This window comes from Oncorhynchus nerka, unplaced genomic scaffold (genome assembly GCF_034236695.1).
Source record: "Oncorhynchus nerka isolate Pitt River unplaced genomic scaffold, Oner_Uvic_2.0 unplaced_scaffold_897, whole genome shotgun sequence".
NCBI lineage: Eukaryota > Metazoa > Chordata > Actinopteri > Salmoniformes > Salmonidae > Oncorhynchus > Oncorhynchus nerka.
The window spans coordinates 48,483-64,091 of NW_027040398.1; the positions used below are offsets into that span (position 1 = coordinate 48,483).

At 47.3% G+C, this 15,609-nt stretch overlaps 1 protein-coding gene across 1 annotated transcript; it reads right to left on the reverse strand.

Annotated features, from left to right (window-relative positions):
* Positions 1 to 7,376: 7,376 nt before the first annotated feature.
* On the reverse strand, positions 7,377 to 13,312 carry LOC115114329 (zinc finger protein 581-like). Its single transcript, XM_065016719.1, has 2 exons — positions 10,731 to 13,312; positions 7,377 to 9,033 (listed from the first exon to the last, which is right to left on the reverse strand). The coding sequence occupies exons 1-2, from the start codon at positions 11,250 to 11,252 to the stop codon at positions 8,683 to 8,685; spliced, it is 873 nt and encodes a 290-aa protein (XP_064872791.1). The 5' UTR covers positions 11,253 to 13,312; the 3' UTR covers positions 7,377 to 8,682.
* Between the last annotated feature and the right edge of the window lie 2,297 nt (positions 13,313 to 15,609).

The window sequence follows — 15,609 nt, forward strand, 5'->3', positions numbered from 1 at the left end:
CGGATCTGGAAGAGACTGGTTGTCTGGCACTTCTGGCGGATCCTGGCAGACTGGCGGCGCTGGGCAGACTGGCGACGCTGGGCAGACTGGGAGCACTGGCAGCACTGGGCAGACTGGGAGCACTGGCGGCGCTGGGCAGACTGGCGACGCTGGGCAGACTGGCGACGCTGGGCAGACTGGGAGCACTGGCGGCGCTGGGCAGACTGACAGCTCTGGCTGCTTCATGCAGACTGACAGCACTTGGCAGACTGACAGATCTCTGCAGACTGGCAGCTCAGGCTGCTCCGAACAGGCAGGAGGCTCCGGCAGCGCAGGAGAGGATACAGGCTCTGGCTGCGCTGAACAGGCGGGAGGCTCCGGCAGCGCAGGAGAGGAGACAGGCTCTGGCTGCGCTGATGAACAGGCGAGGCGCACTGAAGGCCTGGTGCGTGGTGCTGGAACTGGTGGTATTGGATTGAGGACACGCACAGAGCCTGCCCAAGCTTACCTGGCTCGATGCCCACTCTAGCCCGGCCAATAGGAAGAGCTGGTATGTGTCGCAGCTGGCTCTGCACCCGCACTGGAAACACCGTGTGCTCCATAGCATAACACGGTGCCTGCCCGGTCTCTCTAGCCCAACGGTGAGCACAGGGAGTATGTGCAGGTTTCCTACCTGGCATAACTATTCTCCCTTCCCGCCCCCCCCAATAATTTTTGGGGGGTGACTTTCCGGTTTCCAACCGCGTCGCCGTGCTGCTTCCTCATACCTGCGCCTCTCCGCTTTAGCTGCTTCTATTTCCTCCTTGGGACGGAGATATTCTCCCGGCTGCGCCCAGGGTCCTTTACCGTCTAATTCCTCCTCCCATGTCCAAATCTCCAAATGGTGCAGTCTCTCCCACTGCAACTGTTCTTCCCGATTAACAGGGAGAGTAGGCTCAGGTCTGACTCCTGACTCAGCCACTCTCTCTCTGCGCTTTCCTCCGTTACTTTCCGTTTTCGCTTTGTATAGCCGTGCATTCCTTCTCGAATCCATACGTCTATAGCCCTCCTCGCATTGCTGCAGCGAATCCCAGGCGGGCTCCTGCACTCTCTCTGGGTCGTCCGCCCACCTGTCGATTTCTTCCCACGTCGTATACTCCATTCCATTGATATCCATAACGTCCTCTCTTCGCTTCTCCTGCTGCCTGTTAACACGCTGCTCGGTCCGTGAGAGGTGGGTGATTCTGTAACGGCGTTCTTCGTTTGTGGAAAGAGAGTCGGACCGAAATGCAGCGTGTAGGTTACTCATGTGCTTTAATAAAGGAAATAGCGATACATGAAATAACTGGGAGAATACAAAACAACAAACGGAACGTGAAACTATACAGCCTATTTTTTTTTTATAAAAATAGTTTATTATCTTCAATACCATTCATTCTTTACAACTCATAATTTACATACATACACAAATAATGGTATTTTAAATAAACTAATTAAACTAAAACATAAACCACAAACAAAACCTCAGGGGAGCATCTTCCCTCCCCGTTACCCTACAAAATACCTCTCCCTATCTCCCCGTCCCTAATCTATCCTCTTACAAATCTAAATGACACCCAGCCCTAAACCCCCTTCCACCTCTTCCGAGCAGCATGCTGCCCCCACTTCCTCTCCTCCCTCTTCATCCTCCCCCTCAAATCTCCTTCCACCCCCAATCTTTCCCTGTCTTCACCATGTTCTGCCTTGCTTCCCACAGCCCCCATTTAAAGAGACTCATGAGAAGCCAGAGCAGAAACCTGTCCCTATCCGTCCCTCTCGCTCTCCCTACACCCCTCTCTAACCTGGCCCACGTCAATACAAAATCCCCTTTACCAAACCTAACAACACCCGTGCCCTAGCCCATACTACTCCGGCAAAGGCACAGTCCCAAAAGACATGGCGCACAGTCTCCTCCCTGCCACAAGAGGATCTTAGACAGGTGGGGGATTGCACCAAATTATACCGGTACAAGATGGAACGTACCGGCAAACACTTATGAAGGCTCAACCAATTCAGGTCCTTGAGCCTGTTATCCAGACCCCGCGCCTGCACTCCCTCCCAGACCACTTCCGAGATGCCCACTACAGGCGCCGGACTCCCTGCCTTTCTGACCTCCTCGTACAGGTGCCTGTGATCTAAACCTACTCGGGCAACTTCAACCTCAGGGTGCGCACGCAGCCACTTGGCCGCATGACCAAAGTGCCACGGCAGCTGTTCCGCCCGAGGACCCGTGTTAGACCACACCATTATGCTTCTCGCCTGATACGAGAAAAACACCCGCAGGAGGTAACCGGATGGGTGTATCACTGGCTGAGCAAGCTCCGTTAACAAGAAGGAAACAAAAATTGAGTCCAGCTTGAGGGGGAAATGTGGTACCCCCCTACCTCCCTCCCCGATGGGACAGATCATGCGTGCCCTGGCGACCCACTCGCACCTGCCACTCCACATAAACTGAAACACAAGCCTCACTAGAGGCCTCCTCAGACAAGCCGGCAATGGGTAGATGTATGCCAAATACAAAAGAGATGGCAACACATCCACCTTTAGGACCAGAACTTTGCCCATAAAAGACAAATACCTAGCTTTCCACATTGCTAGCTTCCTCTGTACCACTGCGATACGCATGTTCCAGTTTAGCGTCGCTGAGCCGGAGGTCTCAAAATGGACCCCGAGAATCCTCAGGGCCCCCTCACAGAGAGATAACCCCCCAGGCACATCCGTTCTACCGCGCCATCTTCCGAAAAACTTGACAGAAGACTTTGCATGGTTCAGAACTGCTCCCGACGCTCGGGTGAAATCCCCAAAGATGGCAAGGGACCTTGTCAGGCACGAGTCCTTGCACAACAGCAAGGAAGTGTCGTCGGCGTACTGCGTCATCTTAACACGCAGCCCACCACTTCCAGGGATCAGCAAACCTTCCACCCCTGTGTCTGCCCTAATGGCAGCCCCCAGAGGCTCCATGTACAGAACGAAGAAGAGAGCCGAGAGTGGGCACCCCTGCCTGACCCCAGACGAGAGGTCAAAAACGTCACCCAAGTGACTATTTACACTAACTCGGCACCCCGCTCCGACATATAATGTACGAATCCATCCTATGAACTTCTCCCCAAATCCTAATCGACCTAACACTCTGAATAAAAAGGATCTATTCACGCGATCGAAGGCTTTCGCCTGATCTAGCGCTGCTACCATTAAAGGCAGACCTCTATCTTCAACCCAAGCGATGGAGTCCCTGATTAACTGTAGGTTCCATCTAATAGAGCGGCCCTCTACCCCGCACGTCTGATCCTCATGAACGACGTAGGGAAGGGCTGTGCTCAACCGGTCTGCTAAAACCTTTGCAAGTAGCTTGTAATCTACACACAGCATGGTCAACGGCCGCCAGTTGCCAAGGTCTGTTACTTCCCCTTCTTATATAAAAGTGACAGCACACCAACAGCCATTGATCCCCCGGGACCCCGTCTCAAGGATGGCCTTCAAGACTTCGAGGACCACTGGTCCAAGTATACCCCAAAACTTGAGATAAAACTCAGCCGGCAGCCCATCTATCCCAGGCACCTTCCCTTTTCCCATCCTCCTAAGAGCGCTCTCAACCTCTTCTAGTGAGATCTGGGCCTCCATCACTTCTCTAATGTCCTCCGGCAACCGCCTGGACAAGTGTTCTAAAAACACATTTCCCTGCTCTATTAGCCTGGCAATGGCGCCCGCACTGCTATCCCCCCCTCTTCCTAAATCTGTATTAAAATCCCCCCCTATCACTAATTTCCTATTTGTGACACACAGGGGCGTCAGACAGTCCACCATCTCCCTTCTGTCTGCCACCACCTGTGGCCCATACACCACCACTAATCTAAATTTACAATCCCTTATCGTGACATCCACCCCTATAACCCTCCCCTGCATTACCACGAAAGAATCCTCCACTTTTACCTCCCTGTGCCCACACAAAATCCCTACCCCGATGAGTGCACCCCCCAACACCCCAAACCGACTCCCCCTTGTCCCACTCCCTCTTAAACCTAATAACATCCCTCCATCCCTCAGGTGAACCTCCTGTAAAAACAAAAATCAAACCCCACACCCTCCAAATAACTAAAAACCGCCCTCCTCTTAACAAAATCCCTTAAACCCCTTACATTTAAACTAACAAATGTAAAATTAGACTCCATGAAAAATAAATACATGTAATACACTCAAATTCTAAACCCAGACAGAAAAAACATAAAACAGGAGACTCACCCGATGCTCCCCTGCTCCATATCTACCGGTGAGAACACCATCCGTAATCCCGACATCCCCCTCTTCCTCCATCACACCCTCCCAGGATGCAGGAATAGTGTTTGGCTCCGGAGTGCCCTGCACCCTGGGTCTACCCCCACAATCCTCCCCTCCCCAGTGTTGCAGCTGGTTTGGAAAAAAAAATTGGGGAGGCTGAGTCCCCAAACAAAAAACTCCCCACCTCCTCTTGTACCCAGTCCTGAGTCTTGTTATGTGTGTCCCCACCCAACAGAAGTTGAGGGCCTGGGGAAACCAGCAGCAACCCAGAGGTTTCTCCCGCCCCCATCACTCTCTTGGCCATCCCTTCCCCCTCACTGTCGGTCAATCGCCCCCTCCTCTTCATACTCTTCTTTGGTGATGGCGGCAGTGAAGAGATACCACCCTCCCCCCGCCAGCTCCTCCACCATACCCCTCATCTCTTCCACCATGGCACTTTCCCCCAGTCCACTTTCTCTTCCACCGTCTCCTTCTCCACCACTCCTCCCTCGCTTTCTTCTCTCTCATGCTCCTCCACTCGGTTGCCTTCTTCCGCCGCTTTTTCTGGTTCTCCTACTCCCGTGCCTTCCGTTTCCTTCTCTCTTCCATCCGCCGCTTCTGGCTCCTCCTCCCTCCTTGTGGCCTTCCCCTCTGGACCTGAACTCTGGTCATGAGGCGTGCTTCCTTCCCCTCCTCTTCTTCCCCCATCCCCCGCTCCTGCTCCCCCCAGCCGCAGACGCATATGACCTCTGACGGGCCGGGCACCCTCCTCCACAGGTGTGCTGACGAGCCACACCCATGGCACGTCTTAGGCTTGTCACAATCCCTCGCCTCGTGATCCTCAGATGCACAAAATCTGCATTTTCTTGCACTGCATGAGGCGAATATGTGACCATAAGCCATACAGCGTCTGCAAAATGGGGGCTGACGTGCATAATACAACGTCCCCCTGTCAGCCCCTAGGGTGAACATAGCAGGAGGATGGAGGTAGCCACCATGTCCCCTTGGGTCCTCTCTGAGGGCCTGGAAGCCTCTCCTCCCATTCCAAAACCCAAGGGAGTCTTTGAGGTGCCTTGCTGAGGAGACGTTATCCATGTATCTCCCCAGAAAAGCCCTCACCTCTTCGTCCTTAACGTAAGGGTTGTAAATGTTCACAGTTACAACCCTAAAGTTATTCTTCGCCAGGCTTGTTATTTCGTAGTGGCACATCGGCCTCTCACCTCCCACTGCTCTTGCCCTTCTCAGGATATCATCGTGTTTTTCCTCTGTATATAGTGCAACGTCGTATGCTCCCTCCAACGAGTTGCCTTGGAAACAAAACACGTCCTTCACCGTCAGCTTTAGAATCCCCATCAATATTATCCTTCCAAAGGATTCCCGTCCTAATGGCTCAAACTCCTTTTCCTTCCAAGCAAACCGAATCGTGTTGGCCAGCCCAATCCCAGGGACCGACCGTGTTGATGTATTTAGCACCATCTTCGCAAGGAGAATGGCGCTCGTTCTCTTCTCTTCCAAAACAATTGAAAAGAAAAAACCAAGTGACTGAGCCTATCTGGTGACATACACAGAGACAGGTACAATCACCCACGAAATACAACGTGAACTCAGGCTACCTAAATACGGTTCCCAATCAGAGACAACGATAAGCAGCTGACTCCAATTGAGAATCGCCTCAGGCAGCCAAGCCTAACTAGACACACCCCTAATCAACACAATCCCAATTACTACAAACCCCAATACGAAACACAACATATAAACCCATGTCACACCCTGGCTTACCCAAACATATACCAAAAACACAAAATATAATGACCAAGGCGTGACAGATAGGAGAAACTGAGGATGGCTCAATAACCTTATAGTTACTCAGAGTGGTCTCATAGACTAAATGTAACATAGTAAACGTAAATCCGGGATACTCAAATTAGTATATAATATGTTACGTTTGGTATGGCTACATAAGACAGAAGGTTACTGAAGGCAAAACCAAAAGGAGGGTGGTTGGTCAGGGTGGATGAGTAGGCATACAACGCGAACGTCTAGCAACGTTTCGTGTTTGAATCTCATCACCAGCTAGCTAACGTTAGCATTAGCCACCTAGCTAACGTTAGCCACAACAAATTAGAATTTGTAACATATCATGAGTTTTGCAAATTAGTAACATATTGTACGTTTTGGAAATTCTTAACATATTATACAAATTTAAATTCGTAACATATCAAACGAAATGGATGATGGACATCCACAAATGTATACATACCATATGAAACGTAACATATGATACTAAATGGAGCGTTGTGAATTTACCTACAGAATCATACGAAATGCTCGAAGACCAGGTTGTCTAAATGACAGAGTGAAAAAAAGGAAGCCTGTAAAGAATAAAAATATTCCAAAGATGCTTCCTGTTTACAATAAGGCACTAAAGTAACATTTTTAAAAATGTGGCAAAGAAATTAACTCTATTCCGTTCATTTTCATCCTAACAAACTCCCTAGCCTTTGTCGATGACAAGCATACCCATACCATGTTGCAGCCACCACCATGCTTAAAAATATGAAGAGTGGTACTCTGATGTACTGTGTTTGATTTGCTACAAACATAACACTTTTTTTTATTCAGGATATAAAATTAAGCACAGGCAAAATCCTAGAGGAATACCTGGTTCAATCAGCTTTCCAGCAGATACTGGGAGACAAATTCACCTTTCAGCAGGACAAAAACCTAAAACACAAGGAAAATATACTCTGGAGTTGCTTACCAAGACAACATTGAATGTTCCTGAGAAGCCTAGTTACAGTTTTGACTTAAATCGGCTTGAAAATCTATGGCAAGAGAACATGTCTATCTAGTAATGATCAACAACCAACTTGACAGAGCTTGAATTGTAAAAATAATAATGTGCAAATGTTGTAGAATCCAAGTGTGCAAAGCTCTTAGAGACCCAGAAAGACTCACAGCTGTAATCACTGCAAAAGATCATTCCAACATGTATTGACTCAGGTGTGTGAATACTTACGTAAATTAGATATTTATGTTTTTCATTTTCAATACATTTGCAAACATTTCTCAAAACATGTTTTCACTTTTTCATTATGGAGTATTGTCTGTATGAGAAAATAATATTTTTAAAACATTGTTTTATTCAGGCCGTAACACAACAAAATGTGAAATAACTCAAGGTGTATGAACACTTTCTGAAGGCACTGTACACACACAGGGAGGTTTAACTGAAATAAGTTAACATGATGAGCATTTATCATTCAATTGCATCAGTGGTGCAATCAGCAACAATAAAGAATTGGGGCACCTTGTTTTGAAGGCATAGGCAGCAGAAATCACAATGTAAAAACCATGTCAAAAGGACAAATTGGAGGCTATTGTTCTCACATTTGAACACAAAATCCAACGACAGTGTCTTTAATAGTAAACGACAGTGTCTTTAATAGTAAGAAAGTGAAATAATCTCACTCAATAATAAGTACAGCTCCCACAAGATAATAAAAAAATATAGTAATAAAGAACAGAGTGGTTAAGGGCTCTGGGTTCACGCCCAGGCTCTGTCGTAACCGGGAGGTCCGTGCGGCGACGCACAACTGGCCTAGCGTCGTCCGGGTTAGGGAGGGCTTGGCCGGTAGGGATGTCCTTGTCTCATCGCGCACCAGCGACTCCTGTGGCGGGCCGGGCACAGTGCGCGCTAACCAAGGTTGCCAGGTGCATGGTGTTTCCTCCGACACATTGGTGCGGCTGCCTTCCGGGTTGGATGCGCGCTGTGTTAAGAGGCAGTGCGATTGGGTTGTGTATCGGAGGACGCATGACTTTCAACCTTCGTCTCTCCCGAGCCCTTACAGGAGTTGTAGCGATGAGACAAGATAGTAGCTACTAAAAACAATTGGATACCACGAAAAAAGGGGTAAAAAAAAAAGAACAATTTTACAATAAAACATTGCGACAGCGCTTTTTACAAGATAATTGTTTGTACTTTGGTAGTGCAAATGTATTGTTATAGCAGGATGGACATTTTTTAGAATGTCCATTAACATTTTCCGCCCTATAGTTGTGGAAATGACGAAAATCAAAGGAATACTTGATGGGAAATGGTTTATGAGATCAGTGATAATTTCCGAACCTGTAAGGAAATGGAAATAAAATACATTCAAGAGTAATTCATTTTATAAATATAACCAATCTCATTGGAAAGTACCGTTCAGGTACTTTTCATTCAAAAGTAATTTTCAATCCCTTTCAGTGTCAAAGGTTGTCCAAGGAGTTGTCCAAGTCGAACACAGTGAAGCTACACCATCTTTGCTCTCCTTCTCCTCCTCCTGCTCCTTCGCCTTCTCCACCTCCTCCTCCTTCTCCTCTTCCTCCTCCTCCTTCTTCTCCTCCTCCTTCTCCTCTTCTCCTTTCCTTTATTCAAGAGGATCAGCCTCAGGAAATGACCTCAGAATCTGGTTCAGAGTCAGAGTTGTCCAAGTTGGACACAGTGGAACTATACCACTCTTCTGTGCCCTCATCTCCATCCCCGCCTTCTCTTCCTCCTCCCCCTGCTCCTCTCTCAGACAGCATCTCCATAGCTGCCTGATGGTAAGGGTGTTTGCGTCTGGTGTGTCGACGCAGGGTGTTGCGCTCGGCGAAGCGTGTGTGGCACAGCGGGCACTGGTAGGGCTTCTCTCCTGTGTGTACCCTCTGATGGCGCTGCAGCTCGCCTGCCTCCCTGAAACGCTTGGAGCAAATGGGGCACACAAAGTTCCTCTCGCCCGTGTGAATGTGCTTGTGTCTCTGTCCAGGGTCAAAGGACGAGGGTCATGTTTGTTAGATCATACTATACATTCATGTTCATAAATTATGATATGTTTATACCGACTTATTACATAGCAGTCATTACAAGATGAAATCTGACACAAAGGACCTAGTTCCACTTCAAACACAATCAAAACAGGTAACCTGCCTAAATGACTACCAACCAGTAGCACTCACGATTGTAGCTATGAAGTGCTTTGAAAGGCTAGTCATGGCTCACATCAACACCATTATCCAAGAAACCATAGATCCACTCCAATTTGCATACCACCATTTCAGATCCTGCCCTTTCCCACCTCTATTTCACTTCACACTGCCCTTTCCCACCTGGACAAAAGGAACATCAATGCTAGTCATTGACTATAGCTCAGCGTTCAACACCATAGTGCCCACAAAGCTCATCACTAAGCTAAGGACCCTGGGACTAAACACCTCCCTCTGCAACTGGATCCTGAACTTCCTGACGGGCCGCCCCCAGGTGGTAAGAATAGGTAACATCACAGCCGCCACACTGATCATCAACACAGGGGCCCCTCAGGGCTGCGTGCTCACTCCCCTCCTGTAATCTCTATTCACTCATGACTGCATGGCCAGGCACAACTCCAACATCATCATTAAGTTTGCCGATGACAAAACAGTGGTAGGCCTGATCACCAACAACGACAAGACAGCCTATAGGGAGGTCTGGCCGTGTGGTGCCAGGAAAACAACCTCTCCCTCAACGTGATAAAGTCAAAGGAGATGATTGTGGACTACAGGAAAAGGAGGACCGAGCACGCCCCCATTCTCATCGACGGGCTGTAGTGGAACAGGTTGAGAGCATCAAGTTCCTTGGTCTCCACATCACCAACAAACTATCATGGTACAAACACCAAGACAGTTGTGAAGAGGGCACGACAATGCCTATTCCCCCTCAGGAGACTGAAAAGATTTGGCATGGGTCCTCAGATCCTCAAAAGGTTCTACAGCTGCACCATCGAGAGCATCCTGACTGGTTGCATCACTGCCTGGTATGGCAACTGCTCGGCCTCCGACCGCAAGGCACTACAGAGGGTAGTGCGTATGGCCCAGTAGATCACTGTGGCCAAGCTTCCTGCCAACCAGGACCTCTATACCGGGCAGTATCAGAGGAAGGCCCTAAAATTTGTCAAAGACTCCAGCCACCCCAGTCAGACTGTTCTTTCTTCTACCGCATGGCAAGTGGTACTGTGGCACCATGTCTAGGTCTAAGAGGCTTTTAAACAGCTTCTACCCCCAAGCCATAAGACTCCTGAACATCTAATCAAATGGCTACCCAGACTATTTGCATTGCCCCCCCCCCCTTTTACACTGCTGCTACTCTCTGTTATTATCTATGCATAGTCACTTTAATAACTCTACCTACATGTACATATTACCTCAATTACATGTGTACCATACCCCCTTATTTTACTGCTGCTCTTTAATTATTTGTTACTTTTATTTCTTATTTTATTTCTTGTTTATTTTTATTTTTTAACTGCATTGTTGGTTAGGGGCTTGTATGTAAGCATTTCACTGTAAGGTGAAAGGAGAAACACCTGTTGTATTCGGTGCAGTGGCCAATTAAATTTGATTTGATTTGAAAACAATATGTCATCATGGGCCCACCAAATCACCACAACACAATTCAAACATTTATTAAAAACTGAGCTCACCTGCAAATGGCTGGAGCGTTTGAAGGCCTTGCCACACTGCAGGCAGACATGGGGTTTGTTCTGAGAGTGGGTGATGGAGTGACGCTCCAGGTCAGACAGGTAGTAGAAGATCCTGGGGCAGAGAGGGCAGTAGAGGACCCTTCGTGGCCCAGAGGAGGGAGAGGAGGCTGGGGACAGGGGGTCCAGAGGGTCCAGGGGGTTCAGGTTCCTGGGTCCACTGGAGGGGAAGATGGGGGCAAGGGGAGGGGAGAGAGGAGCGGTGGCAGAGGAGAAGTAGAGATGGTCGTCCCATGGGAGGGGCTTTTGATTGGTCGGATGCCTCCAAACGGAAGTCAATGGACAGAGAAGGTGATTGCAGGTGTGTAAGGGGAGGGGCTTTAGTAGGAGATGGCCCATTTGGGACAGACTCCATTCGGGTTTCTTCAGTAGATAGTGACTGATGATCGGTGTTGGGGTCACAACAGTTTGGTTCAGTGTGTTTGTGAGGAGGTGAGCTGAGTAGAACTGCTTTAGAACTGCCATCAGCACTGGGCTGCTTGGAGGGAGGGGAGGAGACCACAGAGGGGGAGGTCAGGGGGGCGGGAGGGTTAACGCTGGAACTCTCTCTTGATAGGATGGTAGGGGAGTTGTTGGGTGTCGATATAATAACTGGGTGGGAGGGATTGGCAGGGAGGGATGGCCCTGATGTGGCAAGCTGACCAGAAGAGAGAGAGAGAGAAAGAGGGGATGAAGAGGAGGCAGTGATTTGGGAGAGCTGACCGGTGGAGGGGTCAATAAGAGCAATGGGGGTGGAGGTAGAGAAAGACTGACCGGAGGAAGAGGTGGTGGAGGAGGAGAGGAGAAGGAACATAGAGGTGGAGGCACTGGGAGTGTTTTGGGTGAGGGAGAGGGGGAGAGAGAAGGCCAGGAGGCCTGGGTTGGTATCAGTCTTGGTTAGGGGAATGGAGGAGTGCTGGGGGGAGGAGGGGAAGAGGAGGATGGGGGTGTTGGAGGAGGGGTTAGTCAGGATCTGGATGGGCTGAGGGGGTTGGAGGTGTACAGCAGAACCAGAGGGTTGGGAAACAGAAGCACTAGCCTCACTAACAGATATCACACCTGAATCTAGAACCTTAGGGGGTTGCACATTCTGTGAGAGTTCTGGGTTCTTTGAGTGTTCTGTATTGTTTAGAAGTTCTGACTTCTGTGAGGGTTTCATAGATGTAACAGGAGCGGGACATGTGTTTTCCTTGTGTGTGTGTGGAGTTTTTACTAAACTTTGGCTGAGGTAAGTGACCCCTGCTGTGGTTATATGAGACGACCTGTCATCCTCTACCTCCAATGAGCTGGACTGCACCTTTGGCTGGCTTGAGGGGGGGTTGTCTGGCCTGGAAGAGTCCATTTGGGGCACTTTGTGCCCCTCAGGAGTGAGTGTGTATGGAATACCCTGGTCATCTATCAGGAGAAGACCTTCACTTTCAGAGTCTATGGAAGAGAGGGAGGTGAAGACGGAGGTAGAGAAGAACCAGGGAGACAAGAGAGGTCCCCCCAAAATGTCAGCTCCATCCATTTTCAATATAGATTCCTCTTCATCATCGCCATCATCTTCCTCTACTATGTCCCTATCTCCATCCCCCTCTACCTCATCTACCTCCATAAGCAGTGAGCTCTCATGCCAAAGGCTCCTCTCCTTAATCTCTCTCTTTTAGGGAAGCTCAGATCCAATACTTCTCCCTCCTCTTCCTCTCTTCTCCCCCAAACTCCTTTCCCTGCCTCTGCTCTCTCTCCTCTATCCTCTCCCGGTCTCTCTTTTCCACCATGACATCGACTAGGGGGTAGGAAAAGAGGGATCACTCTCTCATCCTCTCTATCTTTCCTTTCTTTCTCTCCCCTTATCCCTCCATCCCTCTCTGCCTTGGCTGTGTCGGAGATGAGAGGCGTTTCAGGGACAATGGGACTACCATTCCTGTGTTGTGTAACATCACTCTCTCCATCTCTCCTCTCATCCCTCTCCTCTGTCTCCATCCTATAGAGAGGCTCCTCCGTGTGTTTTATCTCTTCAACACACACATCCTCCATCTGACCCGTACCAGTCACAGTAGTGGAGGTCAGGGCATTTCAACTGGTCCCAGACCAAACAGCTCTGGCTTCTAACCTACTCCCTTTAGAATCAGAGGGAGACACGTCTTTGGTAGAGCTGAGAGCTGCAGAGTCTGTGATTGGCCTGTTGCACAATCCAGGAACGTTTGATTTGACTCCGATTGGTTGATCGCACACACCAGGAGACTGTGATTGGTTGGTTGAGCCCGCAGGGTTCAACTACTTCCTGTAATGCTGGCTGTGTCCCTCTCACATCTGGCGCTCTCCCAGCCCCTCCTCGTTTGGCCTAAAAAGGTTTTGATTGGAAACCTGTACCGGAGTACACCTGTTTAAGGGAGCATTATTGGAGGTTGCCTGGTGGGCAGGATAAGATCAAGGAGTCCACTGGCTCCTCATGGATCTCTGGCACAGTCCACGATCTCTTCAAGGATTGGCCGACACTCCTGTCATCTGAGCCACCATTGGTCAGAGCCCCTGTCTGTTGAGAATCCATTTTGGAACATGCCTGAATCTGTCAAATGGGGATTCAATATTTTATCATCTTAACAAGAGATTAATTATTACATTAAAATAATAAGAGGACTTGTCAATCAAATGACTATAGGCTTCATTGATAAGGAAGATGTTCTGAGGTGGCCAGGTGTCTTTATGCTGTTTCACAGGATATCAGAGCAGCAAAATGAGGAAGTTGATTAAATTAGTATCATGTTGTTAGAATATCTTACTTGTTCTTTCATTCTGCATAATGAAATATGCCTAGACTCAAACTATTCACATAGCCTATTTAGTCTATTATGAATTTCTTAAACTCCTATTCTTGTTTTACTACAAAAACAGGGCCTTCAGGGGGTATTCACACCCTTCGACCTTTTCCACATTTTGTTGTGTTACAGCCTGAATTGAAAATGGGTTAAATGTAGATATTTGTGTCACCGGCCTACCACACAATACCCCATAATGTCCAGGTGGAATTATGTATTTCAAAAGTTTTACAAATTCATTAAAAATGAAAAGCTGAAATGTCTTGAGTCAATAAGTATAATAAGTATTCAATCCCTTGGTTATGGTAAGCCTAAATAAGTCCAGGAGTAAAACATTGCTTAACAGGTCACATAATAAATTGCATGGACTCACTCTCTGTGCAATAATAGTTTTTAACATGAATGACTAACTCATCTCTGTACCCCAATTATCTCTAAGGTCCCTCAGTCGAGCAGTGAATTTCAAACACAGATTCAACCACAAATACCAGGGAAGTTTTCCAATGCCTCGCAAAGGGCATCTATTAGTAAATGGGTACAAAAAAATCCCTTTGAGCATTGTGAAGTCATTAATTACACTTTGGATGGTATATCAATACACCCAGTCACTACAAAGATACCATCGTCCTTCCTAACTCAGTTGCCGGAGATTTCACCATGAGGCCAATGGTGACTTTAAAACAGTTACAGAGTTGAATAGCTGTGATAGGAGAAAACTGAGGATGGATCAACAACATTGTAGCTACTCGACAATCCTAACCTAATTGACAGAGTGAAAAGAAGGAAGCCTGTGCAGAATACAAATATTCCAAAACATGAATCCTGTTTGCAACATAACACTTGGATACAAAGTGTTATGTTTGGGGCAAATCCAATACAACGCACATTACTGAGTACCACTCTCCATATCTTCAAGCATAGTGGTGGCTGCATCATGTTATGGGTATGCTTGTAATCGTTAAGGACTGCAGAGTTTTTCCAGGATAAAAAAAGCTACGGAATTGAACTAAGCACAGGCAAAATACTAGAGGAAAACCTGGTTCAGTCTGCTTTCCACCAGACACTGGGATTTGAATTCACCTTTCAGCAGGACAATAACCTAAAACACAAGGCCAAATCTACACTGGAGTTGCTTACCAAGAAGACAGTGAATGTTCCTGAGTGTCCGAGTTACAGTTTTGATTTAAATATGCTTGAAAATCTATGGCAAGCTCTGAAAATGGTTCTTTAGCAATGATCAACAACCAATTTGACAAAGTTTAAAGAATTTTGAAAAGAATAATGGACAAATGTTGCACAATCCAGGTGTGCAAAGCTCTTAGAGACTTACCCAGAAACACTCACAGCTGTAATCACTGCCAAAGGTGGTTTTAACATGTATTAACTCAGGGGGTTGAATACTTATTTAATCAAGATATTATAATGTGTTTTTTTTTCATTAATTTGTTTTAAAAAATATTTTAAAACATATTAGAATTTTTCTTCCACTTTGACATTACAGAGTATTTTGTGTAGATTGTTGAGGGGGAAACTGACAATTAAAACAATTTTAATCACACTTTGTAACAACAAAATGTGTAAAAAGTCCAGGGGTGTGAATACTTTCTGAAGGCACTGTAGGTTCAATCATCCCCATCACCTTCATAACATCCCCACCACCACCTTGTCATTATCACCATTACATTGTCACCATCATCATCATCAACAACATTATCATCATTCAAACCGGTTCCAATTCCTGCTATTATCTCAATAACTTGAGGCAAGATGTGTTTTAAAGGCTACAGTGTGGTCTCGTGTTCTACAATCATTGATTGCCTGATATGCTTAATTGCTATGATTGTCAATCTTAAAAATGTAACGCAGCATGCGTAAATTACGCACATGTTACATTACATTTGCTGTTATTATGGACTTCACTGGTCACTGGTTTTATATAATTTGCTTACCGGGCTCTAAACAAAGTCGCCAATATACCACATAGCATGAACGCGACAGTCTGCAGTGGAGGGTTCAAGAGAGCATGATGTCAGCGAAATCAT